The 12,779-nt window shown below is 38.9% G+C and overlaps 1 protein-coding gene across 1 annotated transcript; it reads right to left on the reverse strand.

Annotated features, from left to right (window-relative positions):
• Positions 1-6,682: 6,682 nt before the first annotated feature.
• CER1 (cerberus 1, DAN family BMP antagonist) lies at positions 6,683-9,477 on the reverse strand. Its single transcript, XM_026097892.2, has 2 exons — positions 8,950-9,477; positions 6,683-7,571 (listed from the first exon to the last, which is right to left on the reverse strand). The coding sequence occupies exons 1-2, from the start codon at positions 9,475-9,477 to the stop codon at positions 7,278-7,280; spliced, it is 822 nt and encodes a 273-aa protein (XP_025953677.2). The 3' UTR covers positions 6,683-7,277.
• Positions 9,478-12,779: the final 3,302 nt, after the last annotated feature.

A 12,779-nucleotide genomic window follows, 5' to 3' on the forward strand; every position in this document is an offset into this window, starting at 1 on the left:
CATGCTTATTTTCAGAATTTGCTGCTTTCCTCCGAGGCAATAATAGCTCAGGAACCCAGCCAGTAGTAAAAACTTGTATTTCTTGGTGACAGGGAAGTGCAGTGTATGCCACAGAACTGATGATTAAACCACTTTTGTGCTGCCACTTTTCTAGCAACCTATATAGGAGTACTAGATATGGAAAAGACAGGAGAGGAGGAAAACCAAAAAGACATATTCCTTTCAGATTCTACTTTTTGCCTAATCTTCTTTTGAATATGAATTCATTTTTGTCCAGCAAAAGCTCAGTAGGACACTGAAGGATGTACTCAGTCCCAAACAAAGCATTATCAAGAAAAGTCCTCCCCTTCATACAGTGTGTTTGTGATTTTCTGTCAAAGTAGAAGCACTGCAGATGAGGTCAATGCCTCAGTCTCTAGATGCGGCTCACAGAAGTCCCTTTTGTGGCTATGGAAGCAAATTTTTATTTTTAAAAGTTAATTCTGTCCACAGAGGGATTAGCAGTGGCTAATCACTACAGGCAGCTTGTAATGGACAGCAGTTTCAGCATTCCCAGCTGGGAATCATGCCTTGAGCACCCAGAGCTGATGCACATACATGATCTCTTGGCTACCTAGAGGTATACCCATCTGTTTGAGTGGCATGGTTCCCACTCTAAACTGATGGACTCTTGCCCTGGAGCATTTTTCCTACACAATAATAAATTAAATGGGAAGCCTGAAGAATAGTGCAGAGATCAGCTCTAATACAGAAAACTCTTCTTTAGCACCGATATATTCTTCCTAAAATTTCATCATCATGATTATTCTCAAAAGCAAGTACCCAAAATGTAAAGTCAGTTTAGAGTTCAGGTGGATTTCAAGCTTTCGTTGAGGTTTTTTTTGCCTTTGCCCTGATTTTTTCAGTGTCAGTGGTCTTCTGTTGTTCAGAGTGATTGTTAACAATTCCAGCTAAAATTACGCTGACTTGTGAATATTTATTCCTGGAGGAACTAGGCGTTGTCTGTAAAAAGAATGAAATGCATTTCAGGGAAAGCTAGGGATGCCTCAAATAACAACTTATGCATATCCCTAAGAACAGGTAACACTGAAGCCAGCCTCTGCCTCTATTCCATGACATATTTCACATATCAATTTCTGTTTATATGTGTAAGACATAATAGATGGTTTGTGAAAACTTTCCACTGGCATGAAGAATAAACATAGATGTAAAAAAAAAAAAAAAAAAAAAAAAAAAAAAAAAAAAAAGGAGAGGAAAGGAAAACAAGGAGCTTGAAAATAAAATGGAAAGATAAATAAGAGGGAGAGATGATAGCAGGAAGGTTTTCTGAATGAAGAACAATCAGACAAGTCAATAATGTCATTTCCTACTCAATACAAGATATTTTCAGATCTATGGTGATGCTCTGATAATGGCCTTTACTTAGTTACTAGATCAGCAGTCTCTTCAGATAGGTTGTATTTTTCTTTACTCATGGATTTGCAGAGAGAACACAGGTTTTGGAGCAAGGGCAGTAGTCTGTTCTGGCTCAGTTATCAGCAGAAAAATTCCCATTTGTTAATACTTCTTTTGGGGAAACATAGTGCTGGAAGAAAAGTGGGAAACTATGTGCTTGACTTCCCAACTGAACTTGTAAAGGCTGTAAATATGGAAATTATCTGATGCTTTTACTGAAATCCAAATAGATTTGATCCAGGATTCTCTGATAGACACTGATAAGTCCTTATGGTGAGGTCTATTCTAGGAGAAAGGAGAAAAAAAGCCTAGGGCAAGTGTCGACTTTGTCTTATGTAAAGTCCAGCATGGATGTGTTATGCAAAGACTATTAAAAGTCTGTAAAATTAGAAAAATACTCAAATTCTTCAGTGCTGAATATTGCAAAATAGTATGGAACTCCTCTTGGAGTTTCTGATGTCCGTGTTGTGTTGTTTTTGCTGTTTATAAATTACCACATGAGCCACCAGCTGTCATCATAAAAATTTTATTGGCACTCTGTAAATATTAAATCAGCATGCTAAAATCAAGCCATGTGCAGTAACAGCTGATGCTCTGTTATGGAGATCACATGCAAGAGAGCGATATGCACTGTGACTCCCATGATTCTTATTGCTTACAAGTCCCTTGCTTCATGAGATTGTGTTCCAGGATTTATTTCACGCACAGTTGTGCCCCTTGATCAATGTGCTGTCTGCACATAGATATCACCTGGGGGGAGAAATCAGCCATTTCAGTAGTACTTTCTGTATCTTCCTGGATCCTTTTAAATTGCGAAGTTTGTTATTGCCACTTATTTTTTTTTGCAGCACCACTTTGCTGCTCACTTCCTTGCAAACCTTGCCAATGTACACAGGAGACACTTGTTAACTTTAGAATATGAGCCAAATTCTTCGCATCGTGAAAGTTCATGTTTCTGATGTGTGAGGGAGGCCTTCATTAATGACATGCCACGCTGAAATGGAACCTATCCTTGTCCTTGCCCAGAAGTTTTGTTAGTCATAACATTTAGGTGGACTCGGGATAGAAGGTAAAGTAAATGAAAATATCGCTGGGATTCTCTCCTCTCTCTCCGTCTGATAGTAATGGTCAGGGAAATGGCAGGCAAGATGCGTTTTCTGATCCATCTGCTTTTGTGGTGGGTGTGGTGAAATCTGCTTATACTCAAGCCTAGAAGGGTTACACAGAGCAGGCTGTGCTAGACCAGTCAGTATCCTGATTTAGGGATTTAGTTTTCATCCAAGGTTAAAGAAACTTTAAGGGTATGATGAGTTGATCTCAGATAAGGTCCAGTCGAAGACGTCCTAACATCAACTCTTCTAACCTCTCTCTCTTAACCAGGGTTACTGTTTGAGGTCTAGGCAGTGCAAAAAAACATTTGAATGTCTCCATCTCTATTACAGTGCAAGTTTGAACCAATTTCAGTGAGCAGTTAAGCTAAGATACTGCATTGTGAAGAAAGGCAGCCAAGGTGCATAGATACTCTTTAGGCTCCCTGACTATGGGCAGCAAACACCAACAGAGCATCAGACTAAATGGTTGGGTATAGCAATACCCTAAACCAGCAAAACAGAAATTCCTGAGAAGAGTACTCAGAGAAGCATAAGGCTGGCTCAGACTTTGTTTAGATCTATTTTAGTTTTTGTCATTAGCTTAGATTGTTGGCTAGGAGGTTTCTTGCTATGTGAGGCATCTACCACAGAAAAAAATTAATCAAAGGGAGACAGCAAGAGATATTGTTCAAGATGAAGTGCATTTTGCTGGTACCATGGAACCCATGGCACTGTGGACAGGATGATTTTGTTTTCAGGGTGAAGAATTAGTGTTTTCTCAATATTCTTGCAATGGGCCAGTTTAAGAGTTTTCTCATCCCCATTCTTTCTTTTGTGAACAGAGGGAGTGGTAGCAGCTGTCAGGGTGGGCTTTAAAGAAAGGTGAAATTGGTGACTGCCTGTCATAGCAAGGAGTTAGGTTCAGTAAAACAGCAATTGTAAAATATTTATAATCCACTAGCAAGAAGTAGTTCCTGTTACCACTGGCAAATTGCCCAAAATACAGGCCTGCTGATGGAGAACCTAAGGGAGCTTCAAGTCCACACCACATTGTACATATTGCCTGGGCACTCCCCTGCCCCACATGATGTGATTATGCAGCTGTACAGATTGCCAGGGTGTTTCTCCCCAAGTATAGAGTCTAATTCTCTTACTGTTGCAGTGAGAAGCCAGAACATTAAGGAGAAGGTACAGCAAGAGGTTTCACCCCCTGTCAGTAAAACAGACTAAAGCTTGTTAGCTGGCAGCCATGAGGCTAGCTGTGAGCATTTTGAGAGTGGTGGACAAGTACTAAGTAGAGCAGAAAGTACCAAGTACAACTTAAAAAACTTTTCCCTCAAGTTTATGTCTGGATTAAATTCAGAGAGAGCTACCATCTAGTGTTTGATATAGTTACAGACATTAAAACTGGCCTCATAAAACACTTAAGAGAATAGCCTATACTGAAGATACAATTTCCTTAGGCAATTCAAATGAACAGCACTTCTTCTCAACTATTTTCAAGGTAAAGCACAGAAACTACCCACATCCATTCAGAAGTCCCTGCTGGGACTGAGATTAATTTTCAGAGAACTCTATAAGTATAACCTGGTCTTGTTCTGTAAAATAAGTGCGCATGAGGAGTGGTCAGAAATACTGAGAGATCATATTAACACCACTTCCTTTGTAAATACAGTTACACAGGAAAAGCTTTCGCTAAGAAAACATATAGCCTCTGAATGAACACAGCTAAACTAAAATCATACAGGTTTGCTGTTATAATGGCATTACTACTGAAGTTATCCACATAGTGATGCAGATATATCTCTTACCTTTCTGACCCTCATCATTATACTAGTAGAGTCCATCATAGTTGTTCTGAAGGGGCAAAATCCTGTTAGCATCTGGACACAACTTGTTCCTAATAAGGAATTTTTTAAGACTGAGAAATCTGATCCAATTAACACATTCTTGATTTTGCAGAATACAGTGCTAATTACACGCAACGAATCATTGCTGGGTTAATTAAACATTCATCCAAAAACCTACAGCACTAATCTAATTAGCAGTTACTACAGCTGTCATCACCTCTTTTCACCTACTTTTAAGCTATGCAAATTCACACTAAGAGTCTAGCCCTGCAGACTACGTACATGAATAGCTTTCTTTGACTACAATAATGCTTCAACACACAGAAGGAACGTTAAAAATTAGGCTGAATACTTTACAGCAGAAAATATAACTTCAGTTCTGCCATCCTCCTATGAAAAAGTCACAATTTATGAGTCAGTCACTTCAAACAACAAAAATATGAAACCTAAAATATGAAAACCTAAAGCTAGCATATTTTGAAAATATGAAACCTAAAGAATACTGTTCTTTTTAATTGCTTTATGATCTTCGAAAATCTAATGGGAGCTTAGGTCATACTGTCAAAAGGTTCTCCACAAGTGTAAAGTCTAAAATGTACTTGCATCAAAGAAAACACACAAAGATTCTTATATATTCGCACCAGTTGTTAAAACACCAGTTGTTAGAACTCTCAGAAGGCTCAGCTTTTTCAGATTATTGGCACCATGGGAGGATAAATTTGGAACCTTGATGCTTTGTGTGCTTTTCTTCCTTAGGCTTGATTAAAAATGAATACTAATAAGGCCTCGCAATAATTCAGAAAGTCTTGGTAAGGTGCTGAAGTTGAACCTTATGGTAGGGCAGGGAGTTCATCCTTAGCTTTTCCACATGTATACAGCATACTTTAACAAAGCAGCAGCCATTAGGGCTGACTGTGCAATTGGATATTCCCAGTGAAGAGGAATCTCTGCTGAAAAAAAGCATTACCTGGAAAGGCTTACTTTGTTGTTTGAAACTACATGGCTACCGGCTGGTGCTATTTTGTTTGTTAGAAAACCGTTACTTTCTTTGATCATAGCAGAAGTAATACCATGCTGTCTCACATGTGATGGCAGGTTTCTGAAGCTGGATGCATGCTCATTTCACAAACTAGCACCTTAAAAAAGTTGGTCAGCATTATAAAGCTGAGAGGAAAAGTTAGAATAAATAATTACTAGGTATAATACTTTCAATATAGGGATGATGAGACCTTAGTAACTTGCTATTTGGAATGACATACACCATGCCATATCGTGCAAACAGCCATACACAGTTTACATATTAGTCTTTGGTGCAAAAGGATAAAGAGAAAAGCTCTGCTTAGTTTTGATACCAATTTTTTTTATTTAAAAGCGGATTTATATATAATGAAAGGCAGTTGTATATTGATCTCTAGCTCTCTCATTGCAGGTAACTTGCAGAGCAAACAACTATAGCAGCAGTTGAGATTTGGTATCAGAATGTCATCAGATGCAATTTTCAGCAGACATTAAAAAATGTCCTGCACTCTAAAGCTACAGTGTGCATATTTTTGATAGGATTTTAAGGTACTTCTGTCCACATTGCAGTCCATGTACACAGGAATCATTTATTCAACCTGTAAATTGATCACCTGTATTACCACTGATTTCCAATTCCAGCTACCCAACAAAAAGCAGTGGATAATTTAATAACAGGTCCTATATCTGAGAGTTTGATAATAACACTGGAGAAGGTTCCCAGAGGAGGGCTAGAAATAGGATGAGGTCTAGTTGCTAGGAGCTGATTGCTACCTTGTGTACCAGGGCTGCAAGACAAATCCAGGGAGAAGCAACCAGAGAGGGCAGAGAAGCCAGCAGCTGGGTTAACAACCACTGGTGCTGTATTGGCTAGGATTAGAGTCAGGCCTTTCCTAACAAAAGGTTTTCTCTGTTATTCCTATAAAGCTTTCCAGTTACAGTCATGCTGATATAGTCCTTTTGCAGATCATCTTCGTCCTGTGGGTGCGATTTGGTTTAGCTGCTGAGAACATTAGCTTCCTGTCGCTGCCAATGTTGATGTTCGTCAGACTGGAAAATGTCCTTTGTCTTTCCAAAGTGAATTTAAATAATAATAAGATATCCTCCCATTAATTTCTGGTATTTTTTGTGGAAGTATCACACATGCCAATTTTTCAGTTTTTTCTCACTGCTAGGTAAAAGTTTAAATAAAAATACTTTTACCATCTTTAAATTACATGCAGAGCAAAAAAAAGAAAGCCTGTAAAAGAAGAGGATCAGTTTCTATGGCAAAATATAATTTGCAGCCACAATGTACATGTGTAATATGTGAATTATGTTAGTTTTTACTGGTAACTGAACTCCAGCTCGGAGCAATCAGAATAAACTTAACCAGTCACAGCTCTATCTCTGCCTCATGTCCATTTATATTTTGCATTGCCCAGTTATTACCTTGATGTAAAAATAGACCTCTTTTTCCGATGAGGAGACTAAAGCTCCGTCTGTTTTTCTCAGCAAAACTATATGGGCAGCGCCTGCATGCATGTAAAACACCTAAAGGTAAAACACTAGGTTTTTGCACAGACTAGTTCTTTGGCTGTTCTTTACTAGCAGCCTGGAAACAGGGAAGGGAAGGGTGAAACATTTTTTAAAGATTTCCCTAGTTTAAGTAAGGACTACATAAGCCCAGTACTTTCATCTCTATTTCTTTAACAACTATAAAGAAATGTGATGCGTTTCAGGTAAAGTTATGATCAAAGCAGGAAAGCAGTTTAAGTAGACAATCTGTGTCTTTAATCTGTTGGTGAAACTGTGATGAAAAAGTTGTTTTCTCATTGCAAATGCTTATGATCAAGGAAGGAGTCTAGAGATGCATTTTAGGAGGTTAGTTGTGCTCATACACATTTGCATGCAAGTCTGACTGTAGTGATCTTATTGCAGGATCTTTAATCTTCTGAATCACACATTCACATTCTTCCACAATCATGACTTCTTTGACCACTGGGACAGAACTGGTGCAGTTGAGCTCCAAGCGCTTCATGGAGAACTTGGTGGGCAAGCAATGTGAACTAAAGGTATGAAGATGATCATCTGGACCAGGGACATGGAAGGAACTACACTTTCCAAAACAAAGATTATTCTGCACCATCACCTTCTCACAGCTCTCGTGAGCAACACCCTGTAACAGAAAGCAGTTTGAAGATCACAATACTAGCACTGATCTGTGAATATAGCTTAGGTCTGAATCTTGATCTTCCTGGTACATGAATGATCTCCATGGACTTTGCAAGAAGGCATGAAAAAAAAAAAAAAAAGGCACCCCAAAACTACTGTACAACTACTATATTTTTTCTTCTCAGGACATTTCCATTAAAATGCTAATTTTTATGTCAAGCAATAAAATTCAAGAGCTTTTAAAAGCAATCTTGAGAGCTCCATTCTTAAGCTTAATATACATTCTTAAGGTATATTGAACAACAAAGAGAGGTTTTTACTTTGTCGTCTGTACCTTTTACTTGCTGCTTGGAATCTACATTTCTGACATGATTAAGCAGTACTAGTCACTTAGTAGTACGTCGTTTTGGCCCAACATATTTGTATATTAACCACAAGTCAGACTCACACCTGAAATCTTGAAGATTTAGCTTCATGAGGAGGAGTACTATTATTCTTTAGCAATTTTTTTTTTGATAAGCAAAGTGCAATACGAATTCTATAATGTCTTTGCAAGAATAACAGTTTCTTGTATCAGGAGAGTCTATGTCAATTCCCAAGCCAGAAACAGTACACTGTTAGCACTTTTATATTGGCATAACTGCAGCCATTCTGGACAGAGCTAGCCATATGATATGTCCAGAAAAAATAAAATGGTACAAGTTTCTAGGCCACACCTATATTTACAGATATCTATTGATAAAGTAAATTAGGTGAGGGGTGTGAAAACATATCGTTCCTGACTGACTGTGGTGACAGAAACACTGAGAATAGATGCAGCCTTGTGAGGAAAATGGCACTTTCATTCGTACTATTTGCTTCTCTGGGCATGACAATAGATACAACAGAATGACTTCATCTGTGCTTGGGGCGCTCTACCAGTTCTTCAGCATTCTTGGCACAGAAGTAGACCTATGCATCACTCTTCCAATTAATACAATAGATAAGGGATCCTTGCCTAGCTGCAAGAAAGCAACCAGCTTCTCCTTGAGTACTTGTTCTGGGACCCACTGTGTACATAGATATTTTGTGTATAGATACTGTACTGATGTATATTCATTGTGTAGATATTTACTTACCCCTCCCTGCTTGGTCAGGTTAGGTTGGAGCATCCTTGAATAAAGAGAATAAATAACTTTCTGAACACTGAATGTGTTGCCTTCCAGCGCTTCAATTTAGTAGTTTCTCCCATCAGACTAAAGCCTCAGAAGGTCTTTTTAAGCCACTAAGAGTGTGCATTTCTGAAGTGCCCCCATGTCTTAGCAAATGAACTAACCTGTATTTCTTTAGTTACAGACTACAGGGAAAGGTCACATTTACTGATCTTAGACAGCTGTTCTTACCTGGGAAAAAGGCAGGGTTCTGCAGGTTTCTTGGTGCATTTCATTGGTCTTGATTGGCAGGACAACCTCTTCAGAAGCTGAATTTTTTTTTTGCATGAAGTGGTCCCAGAATTTCTTGGCATCTTTTCTATAGAGAGGTTCAGCTTCTCTCTTGCTGGAAGCGTGGGATAGAGAGAAGTTTTCCACAGGAGAGGTCTCTCTGGGTGCTGTCCAGGTTCCCAGATCTCGGTCTGCATAAAGTTCTGTGTGGGGAAGGGTGAATCTGGAAGTTTTTTTCTGTCCTTGCCTCACACTGTCCATTGCCGTCTGTGGAATTGCTACAAATAGGCTTGTTTCTCCTAGGGTTTCTTCAACACCTATTGGATTTTTCGCCACCAGCTGACGAAAACCCTCACTTGCAAGCAGATTTTTGCCAGGGTAGAAAAGGTGCTGAAATGGCCTTCTACTTTTCTTTTGCTGTGGATCTCCCTCTGTCTCTGTGGCTCTAAGATGTGAGAGCACTAACAGCTGAAGAAAAAGTAGTGACATGATCCTGTTGAGCATAGCTCTGTAGATCTGCTGCTGTTGCAGTGAATGTAGTCTGCTAGCTTTATACAGAAGGCTGGTGTCAGCTTATGGCTGATGTTTGTGTGCAGACAGGAGAGGTGGGCTGGAGGGAGACCCTAGCATGACTAATTGCTTTCATTTACTGTAGATTACAATTATGATAGGGGAGTTTGTGCTAATGAAACTCTGCTTTCAACCTGGGTTATGTGTATTAGAAGTTCCTATCTAAGATCTAGTACTCCAGGATGAGGGGGAGGACAGAGGGAATCAATAGGATGAAATGTTTGGATAAGCTGTCTAGCTGAGGTCTAGGAATTAAGAAAACATTTGGGGTTGTGTATTAGCTTGTTCAGTGTGGTCTTCATTATTTATTTTGACTTTCCATTCTACGAAGCCAGAGACTGTTAATACAGTTAGTGCTATTTCATCACAACCAGAAAAAACAAACTGAATAAATAGATAACTGATTCCATAAAGCATGAAGCTAGTTCTGGGGATGTCAAATCAGCCCATATTTTCAAAAGTGGCTTCTAAGTTCGGTCTTTCAGATTCTGGGTGTGACCCAAGCACTACTGCAAACCAGCAGATTTGTGCTCACACACCCAGATGAATCTTGCAGAGAACACCAGCAGCTGCTGGAGTGCAGAAGTGTCTAGCCTAGAATAAAAATTCCCAAGGTGGAGAAACTCAGTATCCCAGAATCTCAAAGATTAACACTCTTACTTTCTCTTTGGGCACCAAAGTGACTACAGACATCATGGAAAGTTGGTAAACAAAATGAGGATTTAAGCAAAATATGTTAGAATTTACATAATTCATGGTTCTAGACTGGAATGTCTCAACAGAAATGTCCAAAGACTACTAGACCCTGAATTGGAGGTCATCTTTTGCAAAGTTATGTTATGCAGTGTGTGAGAAGAAAAAAAATGATAGAAGAGGATCTCTACTGAAGTATCAGTAGACTTAATTTGTAGCTGGTCTATTCCTTAGTGTTAAAAACCTAGCTGATCTGTACTAAATGTATGGCATTATTCATTTTTGACTTCTGGGGAATTAATTTATTGCCTCATAATTGAAGTATATTAATTGCACATCAACATTCCTGTGCAGCACTAACTTAGAACTTAAGTGCAAAGTTAGTGGAGTTTTAGAGCTTGTCCTTATCTTGAGGCTATCCCAGGTTCATCCTAAAACAGAAGTGCATGAAGCTGCAGCAAGGATGGGATTCACACACCAACATTTGAGTGTATGTGTGCTTTCACCTCAGTGGGGTGATCAAGTTAAGGAAAGCACAGCTGTCAGGCACTAACTTAATTGCTCTGTAACTTGGACTCAGGGCAGTTTAGTTCTTCTACTTGTTTGATGCCTTCCTGAAGTCTCAAGTGTGCCCTGGGAGGGCAGATGGATTCTTCCACAACTATCAAGAAAGAAATCATAGAAAAGCTTGGTATCTGCAGCAAGATCAGCTGTGAGGTGTGCCTCCAAAAGTCCTTGTATCCTATTTACACAAGCATTAGGGTGGAGCAGCAATAAGTCAAGAGGATTAATTTAAATGTGATAAGATTAAGTAGCCTAAAAGCACAGTTTGAATGCTCACATCCTATCTTCATTGGCCAGCAAGTTTAACTGAAGCAGTGTACCTTTGGATCTAAAATTTCTTTTATCTACTGCAGGTTAAAAATAGTCATTTACAACTACTCAGCAGAAATAAGACTGTTACCTTTGGACTTTTCCTCCTTTTTTCCCTCATGATTTTAGTTGCTCCAATAGTTACGAGACTGGTACAATACTCAGACAGACATACTGACACATAAGGGTCTAACACATTTGTCAGTCTTTCATTTGAAGCAATGTGTATTTTTGCAGCTCTTTGCTTCAAATTTTAAAAACATAAAGGTAATTAAAACAACTTAAAGAGTCCATCTGGGTTATAGCAATAAGACAGAGGTGTTCTTTTTGTTTGTTTTTAGCCAGTTAAGCTATTTTTCACTTCTTTTGCCAGGTCTTGACGAAGTCTAATACATTGGTGCACTAACTGCTTAAAACGTCCAGCTTTGGTCTTGATCCTGTAATATCTACATATAGCTTTATCTATATAAGCAAAATTTCTTTAAGTCACTGACATGCATATTTACAAGATTGAAAACTAAGTGCCTGGAAAGCCCAATTTACCTCCCTTCAGAGACAGCTGGAAAAATCTCACCACATTCAATGTAACAGAGAACAGGCTTTTAAGTCTTAGTTAAATTTTACCCTGGTCTGTCCTGAAAGAAAAAAACACACATCTAGGTGTGGAGGTGTATTTTGCCCTTTTTATCTGACGTGGTTGAGGTAGGGGTTAGTGCTCAGAAAGCATCTTAGTTTCTTTTGAGAGCTTTTCTTCTTTATAGCAGGAATATGAGAAAAATCATTTTATTATGTATATTTTCAAAGGGTTCTTGCAACTCTTCACAAAGAATATATCAGGTTTTAAGTAGCAAATATGATGCAAAGAATTTAAGGACATCTCCACCAATCCACAGATAAAAAGTAAGAAAATGTTACGGCTGGAATAATTAGGGTGTATCTAAACACAACACTTATATCTAAGCTAAACTAGTCTGGGTTACCAGTGCAGTGAAAACATTAAAAAGGAATGTACAAAAGCTGAAAATGGCATGCATGTGTAGATACTAAGCTACTAGTGCTGTATTTGTCCATAACTTGGCACCAAATGTGCTATCAGAAAAATGCCGTTTGAGATTAAGATCCCTTTATGGTTGGTACAGTTCTGTACTGTAACATACAGCAAATAACAAGGCCTACCTTAGAGGGCTTCAGATATAAAAGCACAAAATGTTTGCAAAAGGGTAGGAAAGAAGGCTGAAGCAAAGCAATGTGAGCAAGATCACTCTGCTACCCTTTTTTTCTTGGTTTTAGTGAGATCTGCTGGGAACCAGAAGCAGCATGTCAGCTCTGGTCCTGCCAGGTCAGTCTAGTACTGTTCTTTCATGCCTACAAAAGTAAGCTTTGGCTGCTTTCCGAGAGACAAGACAATGGAAAGAAATAGGACCTGATACGTCTGGGCACAGTTTGGTCTGTTTTAACACACCGTCTAAGTCTGTTTTGGAGTCCACTGTGGGTATAACCGTGCACAGGTAGTGGGATCTATCCTCAGCCTCTCCATTCAACCAGGAGCCTACCTGCTTGTGGCAAAGCATCCCAGCTCAGAAAGCTGCTTTGTAGAATTGTTTTGGAAATAAAAATAGTAAGAAATATTTGCAAGCCTCTTAGTGGTGACATCA

The sequence above is a fragment of the Dromaius novaehollandiae genome, chromosome Z (genome assembly GCF_036370855.1).
Source record: "Dromaius novaehollandiae isolate bDroNov1 chromosome Z, bDroNov1.hap1, whole genome shotgun sequence".
NCBI classification, from domain to species: Eukaryota; Metazoa; Chordata; class Aves; order Casuariiformes; family Dromaiidae; genus Dromaius; species Dromaius novaehollandiae.

Bases quoted from the DNA above. Each gene is read 5' to 3' on its own strand.
- CER1 (XM_026097892.2), bottom strand. From the start codon at position 9,477: ATGTCACTACTTTTTCTTCAGCTGTTAGTGCTCTCACATCTTAGAGCC. The intron at 7,572-8,949 runs GTAAGAACAGCT...TTTCTGTTACAG, and splicing joins GAACCCTGCCTTTTTCCCAG to GGTGTTGCTCACGAGAGCTG.